Source organism: Gopherus evgoodei, unplaced genomic scaffold (assembly GCF_007399415.2).
Source record: "Gopherus evgoodei ecotype Sinaloan lineage unplaced genomic scaffold, rGopEvg1_v1.p scaffold_44_arrow_ctg1, whole genome shotgun sequence".
Lineage (NCBI taxonomy): Eukaryota > Metazoa > Chordata > Testudines > Testudinidae > Gopherus > Gopherus evgoodei.
In genome coordinates, this window is record NW_022060065.1 from 355,749 (window position 1) to 374,374 (window position 18,626).

The window sequence follows — 18,626 nt, forward strand, 5'->3', positions numbered from 1 at the left end:
GATGGCTTCCTGGCAGAGGGCATGTTTATATAGACCACAGTGGTGATATTTTCCAACATTATCTGAACATGGAGTAAACATATAATCAGAAGGAAGGAATGATGAAGAGGCACTGTTGGAATCTGTGGACCAGTTCTTCCTCTTCCTCTCTGTAGACTGACAGAATGGGCTGGCAAGAAGGAAAGGATCAGTACAACTCCTCAGAGGGGCCCACACACCTCCAAAAAGATCCCTCAGATGCCAATAAGGCCAGGAAGAGAGATCAAAATAGTTGCAGGAGGCCCAGGAAAATCAGTACCTCCGGTCCCTGTGGGGTTCATATCTGGCATAATGGTGAGCAAAGGCCCTTCACGGTCTGTCAGGGCTGAACAGCTTCTCAAGAAATACGGTGCAGTCATCTGTTCTGATTCATCGAAGTCCAAGAACTGCTCCATTGGTAGTGGTTGTGCGTCAATACCAGGGCACTCCTCCTGGATGGTTGGAGGTGAGATAGCTCCAGGACAGTGATCTAAGTCACTCCTCCGAAGTAAGGACACACATATGAGGGGCAGTCCAGAAAGAAGTGGAGATTGTTGATAAGGCAGGAATATATCGTCCAGTATTATATAAGTCTGGCCCTGGTGTCCAAGGAGTTCCTGCAGTTAAGTGTGATGAATCCAGTGTATCTGTAGCGACTGGATGGTTTTTAGATGGACAAGGTAGTTTCAACGATGGGTCCAGACCAGCACTTGTAGACAGAACGAGCAAGCATCTAACCTAAAGCTTTGGTACAGAACTGATCGACAGAACCAGCAGATCTTTCTTTACATATCTTGCATTCAGATCTAGGAGTCTTCATAGGAGCTAGCTTCTTAGGTTCCATTCACGACAACTCACTCATTGTGGACAGACTCGGGAAGGAAGAACATTTCTTTTGGACAGCCCTCAACAAGGATCTGTCCTTGTGCCCATGAGAGTGCCCTCTACTCTCAGGTACGGTGGAGCCGGGGGGAGGGTTTCCACAACCGAGGAGAAAGAAATAACCTATACTATAAACTTTTTAACCAGTAAGTATTAGTCTAAGAGTATAACTATTTACAAATGTTTTCTATGTAGGTTAAGAAACGAAGTGAAGAAGGACACAATTCTGACTCAGGCTATGCGATAGTAAGAAGGAAATGGAGCGGTGTCAACCTGTACCGTCTCTTATACTCTTGGTTAGGAACACAAGGAGATTTACTGTGCATGGGTGGGCCAACAGACACTGCTTTGAAGAACTTCTAGATTTGGACATGTGGCAGGCAAGTGCACTAATGTGGAATACACATAAGGACCATCATTCTAAAAATATGGGAGGTTTCCTTAAATCATTTCACACTAGAAATATTTATATTATGTAGTATTAGCATATGTAATTCTATCCATGGTTTTCACAGACCCACACTGACTACTAGACTTTATATCTAGTGTTTATATCCTATCTGTGTAAAGAGAACATTTGACCGGAACATATGGGCTTTTTAAATCATATTCATATCTTGTCAATTTACGAAATGTTTAAAAAATATGGAATTGCTCATTTGCTATGTGATAATTAATTTGGTAATTGACTAAAAGATACTGTTTTCCTCTAGTTCTCTGTACATGTAGAGTATAATAATGGAGAAAATGAGTCAATATGGTCAGCAAGATAGGCAGTGGTCACCGCACACCAGTAGCCTCTCTGCTGTCCATGTCTGTAGGCCTCACAGCAAAGGACAGTTTTAAGGAGGGTTTTGAAGAAGGATGAGTTAGTACTGCAGATGTTTACAAGGAGCATGTCACAGCTGTGAGGGAAGAATGTGAGAACACACAACAGTGCTTGTTTGAAAATTTAACAAGTGGACTATCAGAGGCAGCAGATGATCTTTCATTATAAAACAAGAGATGATAGGTAGAGTTAGGGTGACCAGATGTCCCGATTTTATAGAGACAGTCCCAATTTGGGGGTCTTTTTCTTATATAGGCTCCTATTACCCCCTGCCCCGTCCCAATTTTTCACATTTGCTGTCTGGTCACCCTAGGTAGGGTAGGGACAGGTCATGAAGGGCCTTGGAAGTAAAGACAAGTAGCTCGCGTTTGATACAATAGAGAACAGGGAGTCAGTGAAGGGATGGAGAGAGACATGATGTGGACAAATCAAGGTGCTTGCAAAATTATCTTTGCAGCAGTATTCTGAATGAATGTAAGTGGGGCAAAACTGCATTTACCAGCCACAAAAAAGAATGTTACAGTAACCAAGACATTACCTGATGAGAGCCTGCACATGAGTTTTAGCTGTGTAGATGAATAGTAAAGGCTGTAGCATAGAAACATAATGCAGAAAGCAACTGCAAGACATAGACTAGCTTGGATATGAAGACCTAGAGTAGTCCGAGTCAAAGATGAAGGGGAGAGGGATAATCTCAGTGGTTTGAGCTTTGGCCTGCTAAACCCAGGATTGTGAGTTCAGTCCTTAAGGGGGGCACCTAGGGATCTAGGGCAAAATCAGTACTTGGTCCTGCTAGTGAAGGCGGGGGGCCAGACTCGATGACCTTTCAAGGTCCCTTCCAGTTCTAGGAGATAGGGATATCTCCATTAATTATGACACTTAGGTTATGGGTCTGAGTGACAGGTAAAATATTGGTCTTGTCCACAGTGATCAAGAAAGAAGGTATCAGGGAAGATTAAGAAGTCTGTTTTAGCTATGCTGAGCTTGATCAGACAGCTAGACATCCACAAGGAGATGTCAGAGACACAGGCCAAGATTTTAGTTTGGACAGGTGGAGACAGAACCAGAGCAGAGAGTTAGAACTGTGAATTTTAGCATCAAATTGGTAATTGAATCTGTTCAAAAACAGAGGTGATTACCCACAGATAGGGTGTAGGAGAAGAGGACCAATGACAGAGCCTTGTTTAATCCCCCCGGAAACCGGAGAGGATATAACGAGGATCCTCCAAAGGACATACTGAAGCAGTGATTAGAAAAGTAGCAGGAGAACCAAGAGAGAACATTCTCATGGAAGCCAAGGAAAGATAACATTTCAAGAGGAGGAGAATGGTCATCTGTGCCAAAGGCAGGTGACAAATCAAGGTGGATGAAGATGGAGTACTGGTTCTTAGATTTCGCTAAAAAGAGGTTGGTAGATATTTGGCAAGAGCTGTTTCCGCTGAGTGCAAGAGTCAGAAGCCATATTGAAGAGTCTTGGATGGAACTGGAGAAGAGGAACTTCAGAAAGCAATTCCTCCTTTTTACACTAAGCCTTGCATTTCACTACACCTTAAGTGAGCTCACAATTCTCCAGTAATAAGATACCCTGCTGCTTTGATTTCCTACTCTGTAGACCTCCTAGGAGAACTGGTTTGTGGGGTTTGACCCTACCTGGATGACCCTACAGCAAGTGACTGGCACTAAAGACCAGAAGGGCAGTATCCCGTCACAGGGTCTCGCATAAATTTTAATTTAAACATGTGGATGAGTGAGAAGTTTACTTATTTAGGAGTAAAATCTCTAAATAAATTAAATTGCAGGAAGGATTGGATTACAACCTCAGGCTCACTGTATGACCTATGACAAGTAACTTGAATCTCTGCATGCCTATATTTCCCTAACTAGAAAGAGAAAAAAATAATATTTATTCATCTTTGTTAATTGTTTTGACATGTAGACATTCAAATGACTGTACAAGGGATACTCATTACTCTGAAAATGTGCCCATGTAACAATGATGTAATCTTACGCAACACGCCTGTCCCTGTATGTGTTCAGAGCCCTATGTGCTGACTTTCTTCATCAAAGAATTTTTTCTACTAGTATTTAGCTTGTTAGCATTGCAGACGACACACAAAGATGAGAGTAAGCATAACCCTCTTCTGGCCTGCCCATCTTCAACAGAAATATTAGAAATAAGTTCCGAAATCTTTATTGTGTGTAATGCATGCATCAGCTACAATGAACAAATCTTTACTTTTAGATTCCAATACGAGTCTGCAGGTCTGGCAGTGTAAAAGATTAGCTTTTTACTTGTACACTCAAAAAAATTGTTCTAGAGCCACAGAGGCAATGAATACTACACCCTATGATGCCATTTTAAAAAATAACTTTTCAGAGTGGAACTTTACTTTGTCTCTCTTAAGAGACGGGGCGAACACTGTATAATGTTTTATGTTGAAAATCTCGAAAACGGTTGAATGAACAAATTATATTCCCTAAGGAAAAAATTTGTCTCTTAGATTCTAACCAAATTTACCAATGTATACTGCGCTGTTCCAAAGACACCATATAACTAAAGCACAACCTACTGAATGTATTGTGTTTGAAATGTGATGCTAAAAAGGAATTTGGTATAGATTTATCAAACTGTTTTCCGTTTTAAATCCCTTAATTGTTTTCTATCTGCTGTGCAGTGTTTCACCTCAGGCATGCTGAAGATGTTTTTTATGTCACACTTGTCAGTTTCAGTATGAATAAATACAGGTGGATGAATGCATCCCAGTCTTACTTCAGCATAAATAAATTAGCAAATTTTCATAAATAGAAATTATACTAATGAAAAACTGTTTTAAATTATTAATGAACACTGTTTACCATAAATCTGTTTTCTCATTTGCATTTTGAACTTTTGGAATGCTGATTATGGTGCTGTTTTGATTTTGCTTAAGGCACTTGTTTAGGTTTTGAAAAACAAGATGAACTCATTTGCTGATCTCAGTCAACAAGATGGACAAATGAAACCTCACTTGTTTCTTGAGACAAAATGGGGCAGTAAAGGAGATTTATTACAAAGTACAACACGATTATACATAAATATTTATTTAACATTCTAAATATCACAAAGCTACCCCAAGAGATGAACGATCTGAATGCAAATGTAAACTATTTCTAAAACTGATCAAGCTTCACATAAGGGTGGAATGAATCATAGAAATTAGATAGAAGAGATATATTAGGCTGTCAAAATCATTGCTCTATCAATGCTAGATTATAACTTAAAACATTTTCTATTACTTTGCCTAGTCTTGTTTTAAATGTCCCATATAAGTGAAAGGATATGTAATCGACATACTAATCAACAAAACTTTTAACAACCTTAACCCAAAAAATAAAAACCTTAAAAATATCATCAGGGTGTCACACGGTACCCATGTGGAAGATGGCTGCCTAGTCCCACATCTCCTTGTGTCCTACATATTAATTCATCTCCAATAATTACTGTCCTAAAAAAATCGGCAATTAAGTTTGTCATAAACGTTTAAATTAGTCTCCTGGATGAACTTCAGACTGTTGAATGTAGATTCCAATGAAACAATGAGAAGCAACAAAAGACCTAAGTCAGAATCACCTAAGCAGCTGAAGGGGGAGACCACAAGGGCACAGCAGAATATAGCCCAGGATTTCATGGCACTGCAAGAATTCCTCACAGACTGAGCGTATTCAATCTCCAAAGATATTTGTGGCCTCTCTACAGATGTATGTGATGTAAAATCCCAAATGGCTCACTTGGACAATGAGCTACAAAGAACTGCCAATAAAACCAATGAAATTAAAGAAGAAACTGCCTCCTGAAAGCTTGGACTAGACAAAGTGGAATAAAAACCAGGATGGTTTAGAAAATCAATCTCAAAGGAACAATCTTCACCTCCTGGGTGCTGCTATATGTCTAGACTAAAGAGAATGATATTATAAAAGTGAAAGCAGTTATAAAAAATTTAAAATGTAACAAATGGGAAAAAAAAGGCAAGCTGATTAGTAATAAATACAAAACAGAAGAAAGGAACTGTAGAAAATTGATAACTGAAACAAAAAAAGACATCAGGAGAAAACTATGTCCAGTAGTGACAGGAACAACAACAAGGAGTTTACAAAAGGATTCCTAACAACAGCATTACTCCATTATCAGATGGAAATGATAGAACTGTCAACGACAATGCAGAAAAGGCAGAAACGTTCAATAAATATTTCTGTTCTGTATTTGGGAAAAAGCCAGATGATGAAGTCAGATCATATGATGACGACATTCTTTCCATTCAAACAGTAACTCAGGAGAATGTTAAACAGCAGTGACTAAAGCTAAACATTTATTAAATCATCAGCTCTGGATAACTTGCATCCAAGTTTTTTTTTAAAAGAGCTAGTCAAGTAGATTGCTGGACCATTAATGCTGATTTTCAGTAACTCCAAATGTTAGGGTGACCAGATGTCCCAATTTTATCGGGAGGGTCCCAATATTGACTTGTTTGTCCTACGTTCCACCCGAACATCGCGAATTGTCCTGATATTTTGCACTCCAGAGCACAGGTTCCCACAACTCAGCCCCGGTCCCACCCTGCCCCATTGGATCCCTCCCCAAATCCCCGCCTTGGCCCCGCCTCTCCCCCAAGCCCGCCACATTCCTCCTCCTCCCCGCTCCCTCGCAGGCTTGTGCGAATCAGCTATATGGTGGCGCAAGCGCTGGGAGGGAGGGAGAGAAGCAGGATGCGGCAGCTCGCTCAGGGGAGGCGGAGGTGAGCTGATGCGGTGGGGGGGCGAGGCGGGAGCCCCAACCAATTTTTGCTATGCCCTAGTGGCTTTTTTTTTTTTTTTTTTGCTCCGCCAGTGACCCACACCCCCATGTTCCAATATTTCATGTCTCTCATCTGGTCACCCTACCAAATGTAAATGTACTCCTCTAGAAACAATGCAGGCCACATATACAGGATGGGGGACTTAATCCTGGGAAGCAGTGACTCTGAAAAAGATTTGGGGGTCATGGTGGATAATCAGCTGAACATGAGCTCCCAGTGCAATACTGTGGCTAAAGGGATAGTGCAATCCTTGGATGTGCAAACAGAGGAAGCTCAATTAGGAGCAAAGCGGTTATATTCTCTTTGTATTTGACACTGGCGAGTCCACTACTGGAATACTGTCTCAAGTTCTGGTGTTCACAATATAAGGAGGATGTTGATAAATGGGAGAGGGTTCAGAGAAGAGCCAGAAGAATTACTGAAGGGTCTGAAAAAGCATGTTGTATAGTGGTAGGCTCAAGAACCTCAATCTATTTAGCTTACCGAAGAGAAGGTTAAGGGGTGACTTAATTACAGGCTATAAGTACATACACAGGGGGAACAGAAAACAGTATAACATGATCCAATGGGTGGAAGCTGAACCTAGACACATTCAGACTGGAAATAAGGAGTAAATCTTTACCAGTGAGGGTAATTAACCATTGGAACAGTCTGGCCAGGACTGTAATGTAGTCTCCATCATAGGCAATTTTTAAATCACAATTGGATGTTTTTCTAAAATACATGCTCTAGTTCAAACAGGAATTATTTTGGGGACGTCCTGTGCCTGTGCTATATATGAGAACATAGTGGATAATCACAGTGGTCCCTTCTGGCTTTAAAAAAAAAAAATCTATGAATCTTATAAGGAACTAGCAACAACGGTCCATCACACTTGTCACATCACATCTAAGTTATTGTAATTCTACCTAGAGCTGAACCAATATGCCATCCAGATATTGCAGTGTGTGCAATACATACTGGCTGGTTTCCTAAGCAGAATCAACAAGCTTGAATACATTATCCGAGGGATTTACACACCGCACTGGCAGCCAATGTAATTCCAGATCTAATTCTAAGTTCTTGTCCTGCTCTTCAAAGCCCTGAATGGATAAGGGTTCATTTACCTCATGGAACATCCATCTTTCTTCACTCCTCAATAACTTGCTACACTCAGACACATTTTGGCTGGTAGAGCTCATGTTTCCTCCTGGCACAATGAGGAGAAAGGTATTAACAGCAATGGCCTCACAAAAATGGAACAAACTTCAGCTTGATGATATTTGGCTGACTCTGAATCCTGAGCTCCTTCACACGACATGGCAAGATGTACCTATTTAAATGGGCATTTCCCTAAATAACCATGCAGGGGAAAAAAAATTAAAAAACAGCCTCTGTCACTGTAATTTAACATATATTTGTAGTTTGTCTCTATTGTGGTGGTGGGTTTGTGTCTGATAATTAGTCTGAAATTGACGATATATTTATAGAAAAACAGATCATTATCAGAAAGTATCAGTTATTGTATTGTGACAATTTATCTGTGACAGATCTGAACTGACTGATAGTGGAAACGAATAACTCTAAGGTATTTCTTAAAAAAAAAGAAAAAGAAAAAGAAAACCACAATTTAGTACGAGTGCCAACATATCCTATTACCAATCTCCAGGATCAGTCTGTGTCCCACAAAAACACTTAGAACCATGTAAAGTTATTCAAAAATGAAGGTTACTTATCTGTGACTAGAACTGTTCAAGATGACGTTCTATACGTTCTCACTTAAGGAAACTAGGCTCACTCTGAGACTCTGGAGTATTCTAGAAAGCAGTGTGCACTGGGGGCCTATAAAGGAGGGGGTTAGATTTATTAGAAACTGGGAAACCTTTTGGGAAAAGAGGAGCCTATACAGGAAGGATGGGCTCTACTTAAAGCAAAACAGAATCAGGTTGCTGGCATGTAAAATTAAAAAGGTCATAGAGCAGTTTTTAAAGTAAGGGCTGGGAGGAAGCCGACAGGTGCAGAGGAGCATGTGGTTCAGACACAGACATCCCTTAGGGGAGGGTCTATTAATGGAGATTATCTATATCCTAGTAAGGAGGAGTGGGTAGAAGATGATAAAATACGGGAAGAGTCTGATGAGAAACAGTTAAATGAAAAAGACCCATTCAATTACATCACATAATGGCAAACAGCTGAAAAGTGACAATTTTAAGTGCTTAGATACAAATGGTAGAAGTCTAAATAGTAAGATGGGTGAATTTGAGTGCCTCGTATTAAATGAGGATATTCATATAATAGACAAAACAAAAACTTGGTGGAATGAAGATAATCAATGGGACACAGTAATATTGGGGTACAAAATATATCAGGAGGACAGAACAGGTTATGCTAGTGGAGGAGTGTCACTATACGTGAAAGAAAACAGAGTCAACTGAAGTAAAATTTTAAATGAACCAAACTGTACCATAGAATCTCCATGGATAGGAAGCCTATGCTTGAATAAAAAGAATATAGCAGTACGGATATACAACCAGCCTCCTGACCAGGATGGTGATAGTGACTGAAATGCTCAGGGAGATTACAGAGGCTATAAAAATGAAACACTCAATAATAATGGGGGATTTCAACTATCCCCATATTGACTGGGTATGTGTCATCTCAGGACGGAATGCAGACAAAGTTTCTTGACACCTTCAATGACTGCTTCTTGGGAAGCTAGTCCTGGAAGCCACAAGAGAGGCAATTCTTGATTTAGTTTTAAATGGAGCAGAGGATCTGCTCCAAGACATGAGTATACCTGAACCACTTGGTAATAGTACAGTAAGTCCCCACTTAACGTCATCTTGCTTAACGTTGTTTTGATCTTACATCCGTGCTCCTTTAAAATTGTGCAATGCTCCACTATAACATTGTTTGGCTGCCTGCTTTGTCCACACTGGCAGTCCTCCATCAACTCCCCCCCAACCCCAGAGGACCCTGCAGATCAGTGCCTTCCCCAGCTCCTCCTGCCCATGACAAATCAGCTGGTTTGCAGCATTCAGGAGGCAGGGGAGGAGCGAGGACTCAGTGCGCAAGCTCCCCCTCTCTCCTGAACACCGTAAACCAGCTGATTGCTGCAGGCAGGAGGGAGCGAGGATGTGGCATGCTGAGTAAAGGGGGAGAAGAGGTGGGTTAAGGGTGGGGGGGTTGGGGGAAAGGGTGGAGTGGGAGGGCCGAGTGTTGAGCCCCCTGCCCCTGGTGCTTACAACATAGGGGAAGCTGCCGCTGCTGTTGTGCAATGTGCTTCTCCTAGCCTGTGGCACCTTCAGCCTTCTTGCCTGCCTCACTGTCTGCAGTGCCAGTGGGCTGTGCCTGTGTGGGGGTAAGGCTGGGGCACCTCCTGTTGCTTCCTACCCAGCAATGATGTTCCCATTGCTTCATACTCAGCAATGATGATTGTAGTATTAAATTGTTTAAAACTTATACCTGTATTAAATTGCTTGTTTAAAATTGTTTAAAATGTATAGAATGCCTTTTGTATGGCAAAAAAAATTTCTTGGAACTTAACACCCCTTCCCTTCTCCCATTTACATTAATTCTACTGGGGAAATTGAATTCGCTTAACATCGTTTCACTTAAAGTCATATTTTTCAGGAACAAAACTACAACGTTAAGTGAAGAGTTACTGTAATCATAATGTAATAAAATTTAACATTCCTGTGGAGGTGGAAACACCAAAGCAGTCCACCACGATAACATTTAATTTCAGAAACAGGAACTACACAAAAATGAGGAAATCAGTTAAAACAGAAATTAAAAGGTACAGTGCCAAAAGTGAATTTGAAGAACAATGCCAAAGACTCAAGAAGTAACAACAATTTTTTTTTAAGTACACCAGAAACAGGAAGCCTGCTAAACAACCAGTGGGGCCACTAGATGACTGAGATGCTAAAGGAGCACTCAAGGATGATAAGGCGACTGCGGAGAAACTAAATGAATTCTATGCATTGGTCTTCATGGCTAAGGACATGTTTGAGATTCCCAAACCTGAGCCATTCTTTTTAGGTGACAAATCTGAGGAACTGTACCAGATTGAGGTGTCATTAAAGGAGGTTTTTGGAATAAACTGATAAATTAAACAATAAGAAGTCACCAGGAACACATGGCATTCATCCAGGAATTCTGAAGGAACAGAGAAGTGAAATTGCAGAACTACTAATTGTGGTATGTAACCTATCATTTAAATCAGCTTCTATATCAGATAACTGGAAAATGTCTAATGTGATGCAAATATTTTAAAAAGGCTCCAGAGGTGATTCTGGCAATTACAGACTGGTAAACCTAACTCGAGTACCAGGCAAATTGGTTGAAAGTACAGTAAATAACAGAATTAGCAGATACATAGATGAATATTATCTGTTGGAGAAGAGTAAAACATGGTTCTCATAAAGGGAAATCATGCCTCAACAGTCTACTAGAATTATTTGAGGGTGTCAACCAGCATGTGGACCATGGTGGATTAGGTTATTTAATACTTTCTCTCCTGTAGGACAAATTCTGCCCTCCAGTGTTTGCAACTGAATTTTTACTGAAGTCAATGTGATTTGCACATATCTCTAATGACAAAATGTAACCTTTTGGTTTTATGGTGCGTCAGTCACCACAAAATATTAACCAATTATCGTTACAAGATTGTTATTGAAGAAATATAATCTCTAAACAACCCAGGTGGTGGCTTGTTTAAAAAAATTATATGAAGAACTAAATTCATCTTGTTATTTATGGCATACGCAATACACTCAAAACTACACTTTTTAAATGTAAAAATGTTTGACATAAGGCAACATTAATTAAGAGCTTTACCTATGTCATTAATGCCCATTATGATGGATCCTGTGTAATGTCTAGCTATAATGACTCCTTTTATTACCTGTCCTTTATTGCATGTGCTCATAAAAAAAATACAACATTCATATCTAGGAAACTGAACATTGCATAAAAGCTCCAGGTATTTTTTTCATTTAGCTGTAGAGTAGGTTTGATTACTTCAAGAAAAATTGTTCATATATTGTTCCCTAATGTACATATCTCTCTCATACACACATCCAAGTACATAAAGTACAGTTAATGGGATACCTCAGGAAATTAATCTGATTTTAGTAAACAGAGGAGTTAGGTAAGGTAAAATGAAAAAATCTCTTTCTGTATAGAGCCCACCAGCACGGAATCTGGGCTATATCTAGTAATACCTCAGATACATTTTCTGAGATATCGTCCCCGCTAGTTCTCTCATCTTGACCCCTCGGCTCCATGGACACCACACCCAAAAGGCAGAGTTCTCCGATATCCATTCCAAAAAGACACATAATATTGTGGACTGACCAACAGGTTACAGCCTGACAGATCATGTCAACAACAGCAGACTCTTTCAGGCTATGAAGTGATGAAATAAATGGGCTCCCCACACTCAAAAGTCCAGGATATCCCTCTAATGTACTGATTTATTTAATACAGATGCACAACTATTTTGCTTTGACTGAACAGAAAGCCTCTCCCTTCCAATCCCTTTTTTTGGGGGGGGATGGGGGCATCTTGAACAGTGCAAACAGGGAGTCTGATTTACAAAAATCCTGAAGTCCAGCGCAAATACATTTTATTGGGTTGAACTACATCTAAGGAATGGTGTGGAGCACAGGGGAAAAGGCAAGCTTTACGGTAGTGTTTCCAAATTGTGGGGGTTCACCACTGGTGATGTGTGAAGAACTAGCAGAAGCGCTTGTTGGAAATTTTTCGACAACCATTTTTGAACTGAAACCTTTTTGCAATAATGTACCAGTTTTGACAAAAGTTTTGTTAAGAAAGGTTTCTTAGGTCCAGGATGGACTCTCTAGTCACTCCTCAGTCACACAGGGAGGGGTCACTGTACAGGGAGCTGCCCCTCTGTCCACCCAACCCTATGTATCTGCAGCCCCCGCACACTTACACACACACAGATCCCCACCCCCACCAACCCTCATACCCCCACACCTGGAACACTCCCACCAAGCTGCCAGCACCCAAGCCCCCACCCCACTAAGCCTTTACTTTGCATTCTTCTTCTGCATGGTAAAATTTCAAAGCTATATTAAGCCAATGTTCAGTTGTAAACTTCTGAAAGTAAAACCATATTGTTTTGTTCAGAGTTGTGAACATTTCAGAGTTATGAACAACTTCCATTCTGGAGGTATTAGTATACAGTAGGACCTCAGAGTCACAGAGTGGAGCAAGCCTGCAGGTAGTGAAGGTGAAATCTGACATGCTGAGTTACATACACATGGTCCAGTAGCTGAAACAGGCAAGCACGGTTGTCACTGTATTGGATTTGTGGCTTTCAGAAATGAAGGCTACAGACTTACACCTTTCCTTTGGAAGATAAGCTATGGCTGTCCTAGTACTGAGGTCTGCTCCTATTAAGGTTATGTGCTGAATCAGTTGTAATGATGGCTTGTCCAAATTTAATTTCAGGCCTAGATGGGAGAAAAAGTCTGATGACTAGGATGATGTGTTGGACCGTGTCGCTTGATGGTGCATGAACTAGACTATCGTCCAAGTAAGGAAAAATTTGAATCTCCAAGCAACCAAGGTGTGCTGCTACTACAGCCATGCATGTGGTGCAGACCCTTGGGACTGAAACTGAACGGAAGCACTGTGTACTGGTACTGGTTGGTGCCCACCATAAACTGAAGATAGAACATGTGGCAAAGATTCATTGCCCTAGTGTAAGCATGAGTCTTGCAAATCGAGGTCAGCATACCAATCTCCAGGAAGGGATGACAGAAGAGAGGATAACCATTCTGAACTTGATTTTCTTGATAAAATAGTTCAGCTTTTATAGATCCAGAATGGGGCAGGGGCCACCAGATTTCTTTGGGACCAGTAAGTACTGGGACTGGAAGCCTTTTCCTCTATGCTGGTAAAGATTTTCTTCTGTAGCTTCTCATTCTAGAAGACAGCATAATTCTCATGAGAAGTGTCCCTGAAAAGGGATGGGGAATGGGAAGGAGGTGCCTTGGATAACATATCCCTCTTTTACTGTGCCGAGTATCCACCTGGCCAATGTGATGTTTTCCAAAGAATAGTAAAATAGGGAAAGGCATGACCCAAAGGAAGGAGATATAATCAAAGCGCTGTGATCGACTGAGTCGTCAAAACAAATGCTTCAAGGCTGCAGTTGTCTGGTGAGAAGGGCCTGTAACAGCCAAAGATGGCTGGTGACATGGAAGAGTGTTAACCTTCTCTTAGGCGCATACTGAGGGCTCTGATAGAAGGAGGGTGTGGAATAAGATTATGGGCTAAATAGCTTTTATAGCTGGAGTGTAAACTCCTAGTGATTAAAATGTTGCATGAGAGAGTCTTCAGTGCACAACATAGCATCGACTGTTTTGGCAGAAAACAACTTAGACCCCTCAAAAGATAAATCTTCTATTGTACTCTGCAGCTTCTTTGGAATGCCAGAAACTTGCAGCCAGGACGAATGTTTCACAAAGACTGCAGTGGTAAGGCAGCGTCAGCAACATCTAGTCTGCCTGAAGACATGTACAAGCTGTAAATTGACCCTCAGAAATCAAAAATAGAAACTGGCCCCTATACTGCTCTGGCAACTTATCAGCAAACTTAGAAATGATAGAGAAATAATACAGTTGTTTATAGATTGATAACTAGCAACCCTTATTTCGAATGTGGAAGTGCAAAAAGTCTTACAAATCATATAAATCTAATCTATTAAATTCCTTATCCTTCAGAGTGGCTTTAGATTGGAATTGACAAGACCGTTTATTAGTGGCTGTGATCAGTAAAGAATCAGGAACTGGGTGGTTAAAGAAATCACCAAGGTCTTGATAAGGGACCTGATATCATCAGTCAATTTTCTTAGCCAGAGTGTGAACATTCTGTACAATCGCCACATGGACCCCTAAAAGGTAGATACCCTCCTCATGAGATCCTGGAAAACTGAAGTCTCCTGTAGGAGGTGTTGACACTAGAATAACCACTTCATATGATAAAGAAATGTGGAGAGGAATGTCTAATAACTCCTCCAATAATTCTCTGTCCTCCATGGGGTCCAGCACAGCAAACTGAGGAATAGTAGTAGGATGTTGAGAAAATAACTCCTGCAATAAAGAAGAAGGAGACTTCCTCCTAGAAAGTGAATGAGACAGAGGTCTAGAGTGTCTGTAGTCAGCCTAAGACTAATAAGGCTATGGAGGGTATGGCATAGATGGAGACATCCATGGGGCACCCCAAGCTGGAGTCTCCCTGTAGGGAACCCAATCCTGATCTTTACATCAAGTACTGAAAGACCTGTAGGGTTAGCTGGAAGATCTGGAAGGAGAAACGGGTTCTTCCCTTTCAGAGTCTGAAGAACAAACAAACCTCTTCAAAATAGGGAAGAGCAGTTCTCAATGGGGTGCTAGGTGGTCTTCACATAGGAGATCAATAAGGTTCAATAACAGGCAATGGCTGGGGTAGTCAGAAAGGTGATGAAGTCAGTGAAAACAGTGAAGGCATAACCAGAGTGTGTGTTGCTGGTGTGGGTGCACCAATGGTGCCAGTGTAACCACAGAGTGGGTCAACAGTGCTGGGTGTGTCAATGGAGTAAACAATGCACACGGCTGCATCAAAGGAGAGTCAGGTGCGAAAGACAAAAGATCTTTTGCCAACAAGAAGACACGCAGAGTAGAAGTGTATTGGTGCTGAAGCACACAGAATCGGCTGAGGAGAGGAAGGAGCAGTTGGCAGAGGTGATGACTCCAGTCTTCATTGCCCCAAGAGTGCCATCTCAGATGGGACCACTGAGTATTTAGATTTGTGAGGCTTCAAACCAATACGAGAGATTTACAGGAAGATTTTCTTGGAGGAGACCGAGTCGTAGAGCAATGTTTGGAATACTTTGAATCTGACTGAGAAGGTGAAGTGTGACGTTTGTCACCCAACTTGTGCTTTGAGTAAGGGAGGGGTGGCTCCAGGTGGATTCAGAGTCCAGTCTATATAACAATCAGGGCCTGGTTCAGATGCAGGTCACATCACCTCTTTCATGAGGTGAATATTCAGACTACTGTCTGTGTTTTTTTAGTTCTGGTGGGGAAGGAGATGCAAATGGCGCATTAGTCCCTCACATGTCCCTCACCTAGATAGGTCAAACAACTGTCACTCAGAAAATTATTTGATATATTTTTTGCAATTAAATAAAGAATGCAATAGGTACATTAATATTGCTACTCAATAACAACCAAAAAGATGAGGGCACTAGGATTATTACAGCATGTCACCAATTCCAGTGTAAGACCCTCATCCATGTTATCAGGAAGGGTTTAAATATTTTAATAGATGTCAGAAGGTTGAATCTACTAGCAATATTATATAGGAGATTTGGTTAAACAGAAATTTTTCATAGCATGGATAGTTTTTTAAATGTTGTCTAATGAGCAAGACATGGAACTTTGCATCAAGACTCTTGGTATCTATTTCTGGTTATGTCTCTGACTTCTTATGGCAAGTCATTTTCAATTTACTGTGGTTGAGTTTACTCATCATCATTAGAGATATATAATATTACGAACCCACGTCACAGCACTTATGTGCATTTTCAATAATTAGTGATGACAAAGCATCTGAAATCTTTGGATGAATGGCACTATATATGTACAATGCATTATTATTATTTTAATCATCATATTATTAGGGAACGTTAAGGGGCAAAGGCACCATAACAAAATAAGTCTATAATTAAACAGACCACTCCAAAAAGGATTGGGGAGGGAGAGATGTGCATTAAAGTCAAGTGCAAAATACTTCACTTAGGAAGGAAAAATCAAATGCACAACTGCAAAATGGAGAAAACTGGTTAGGGGGTAATATTGCTGAAAAGGCTTTGAAGGTTATAGTGGAAGACAAACTGAATAAGAGCTAACAATGTAAGGTAGTTGTGAAAAGTCTACTATTTGGTGTGTATTAACAACAGTGTTATATGAGAGGGAATTGTCCCACTCTATACAGCACTAGTGAGGCTCAGCTGGAGTAGTGTCCAGTTCTAGGTGCCACATTTTGGAAAGATGTGGAAAAATTGGGAGACAGCTCAGAGGAGAGCAACAAACATGAGAAAAGGTTTGGAAAACCTGACTGATGAGGAAAGGTTAGAAAAACTGGTCAAGTTTAATCTTGAGAAAGGAAGATTGAGGGGGAAGACTTGAAATTAGTCTTCAAATATGTTAAGGTTTGTTATAAAGAGAACAGTGAATAATTGTTCTCCATGTCTGCTGAAGGTAGGACAAGTAGTAATGGGCCTAATCTGCAGTAGGGAGATTTAGGTTAGATTTTAGGGAAAAAAATTGAACTGTACTGGTAATTAAGTTTTGGAAAAGACTTGCAAGGGAGCAATCCCCATCATTAAACGATCTTAAAAGCAGGTTGGATGAATACCTATCAGGGATGGTCTAGATGTACTTGCTCTTGCCTGAGTGCATGGGGCTGGATTTGAGAACTTCTCAAGGTCCTTTCCAGCTCTACACGTCTATTATTCTAAGTGTAACTTAAAAAAATATTCTCAGCTTTTTAAGGCTAAATCATGATTTCATTACCGCTTTGCAGACTTTGCTTTTGGAGAGAACTAATCTAATTTTATATAACATCAAACTTCACTGCTATTCTGCATTCCCCAAAAGTTGGGGAAATAGACAGGATTTTCAGCACACCCATATGACTCAGATTAAGACAACCATTATATTAAGACCTGAACATCGTGAAAAATCTAAATAAAATACAGAGCAATTAATTAAGAAGTCTGTAATAATGTTAAGTTCTAATTGTTTTCCCTTTCAGTAACCTTATTAAACAGTGATATAAATTATAAAATAAAATGTGTCATAAGGCTGCTATATATATATATATATATATTGTGGCAGAGCTCTGACCTTGCCCCCATGGGTTCTGTGCTTCTAGGTGGTTTATGCTAGCCTCAGTGGCTTACTGTGACCCTCCACGTAGCCCTTCTCTCTCTAGGTCCAGGGTTACAGTCTACTGAGTCCTTTTCATCATAGGCCAGCAAGGAGGCTGTTGAGAACTCCCACAGTCTCTGTTGTGACTGGGGGCTTATTTCAGAACAGTTTAGCCTCCTGTCCTGACAGGAGCCTGACTTCCCCTCCCAGCAGGTGTTCCTGTAGTGGTGGGTTGGGGGGAACCCAGGCCTGCCCTCTACTCTGGGTTCTGGCTCAGGGATCCTAATGGTGGCAGCTGTTGGCAGCCAACCTTTCACTGCCAGAGCTGCTACATTTTCCCTGGGCCACTTCCCCACAGCTCTCCTGTTTCTCCCTTCTTCACCCTTACCCTAGGGCTCCCTTAACGATGGTTTGAGGGTGTCTTCATTAACCAGCCCTTCAGCTGCACTTCCTCTCCTCTGGCTCCCCTCTGCCTGACTGTAGCGAGCCCTTTTTATAGTTAATGAGAGTCAGGTGGTCACATTAGCTTAATGGGCTCACCTGACTCTTTGCTGGTTAATTAGAGTCAGGTGTTCTCATTAGCCTGGAGCAGCCCCTGCTCTGGTCAGTCAGGGAACAGAAAACTGTTAATCCAGTGGCCAGGATAGCTGCCTTCTGTGCTATTCTGCTGTACTTAACTGGCCTGGGTCTATCACAATATATAAAAAATCAAGCATATATTAAAGGATATAATTTTCCAGCAAACGTCTAACTTGCTGTTGATCTCCAGACCTTTTGCCTGCTGTCTCTCTTCTTCCAGTTGCTTTGGGTTTGCAAACTGTATCCTTTCACCAGGGGAATCTGGGAAACTCTCGAAATTAAACTTGTCAACCTGGATAGCCATACTGAGGTGGGGGGAAAAAAGGAAGAAAAGAAAAGAATTGTTAATACAACAATTTAGTGGGAATGTCTCCCGCAGATCATTTCATATACTTTTACCAAACCAAACAAAAAGGTATTATATATTGCTTCAGTAAGAGTAATCTGGATCACAATGATGCATTAATATCATGATTCATGATACAGAATATTGAAAGCAAGTTATGATCAAAGATCCATACTGGTAAATTGAGAAAACACTAGGGGATCCCTTCA

The 18,626-nt window shown here is 40.9% G+C and overlaps 1 protein-coding gene across 2 annotated transcripts in view; it reads right to left on the reverse strand.

Moving 5' to 3' along the window:
- TRAPPC9 (trafficking protein particle complex 9) overlaps positions 1-18,626 on the reverse strand; it is a 742,651-nt gene that overhangs the window by 316,405 nt on the left and 407,620 nt on the right. For both annotated transcript variants that reach the window (XM_030546427.1, XM_030546428.1), the window contains one exon: positions 18,223-18,376. In XM_030546427.1, the coding sequence (XP_030402287.1) occupies positions 18,223-18,376 (154 nt within the window). The remainder of the gene's footprint in view (positions 1-18,222; positions 18,377-18,626) is intronic.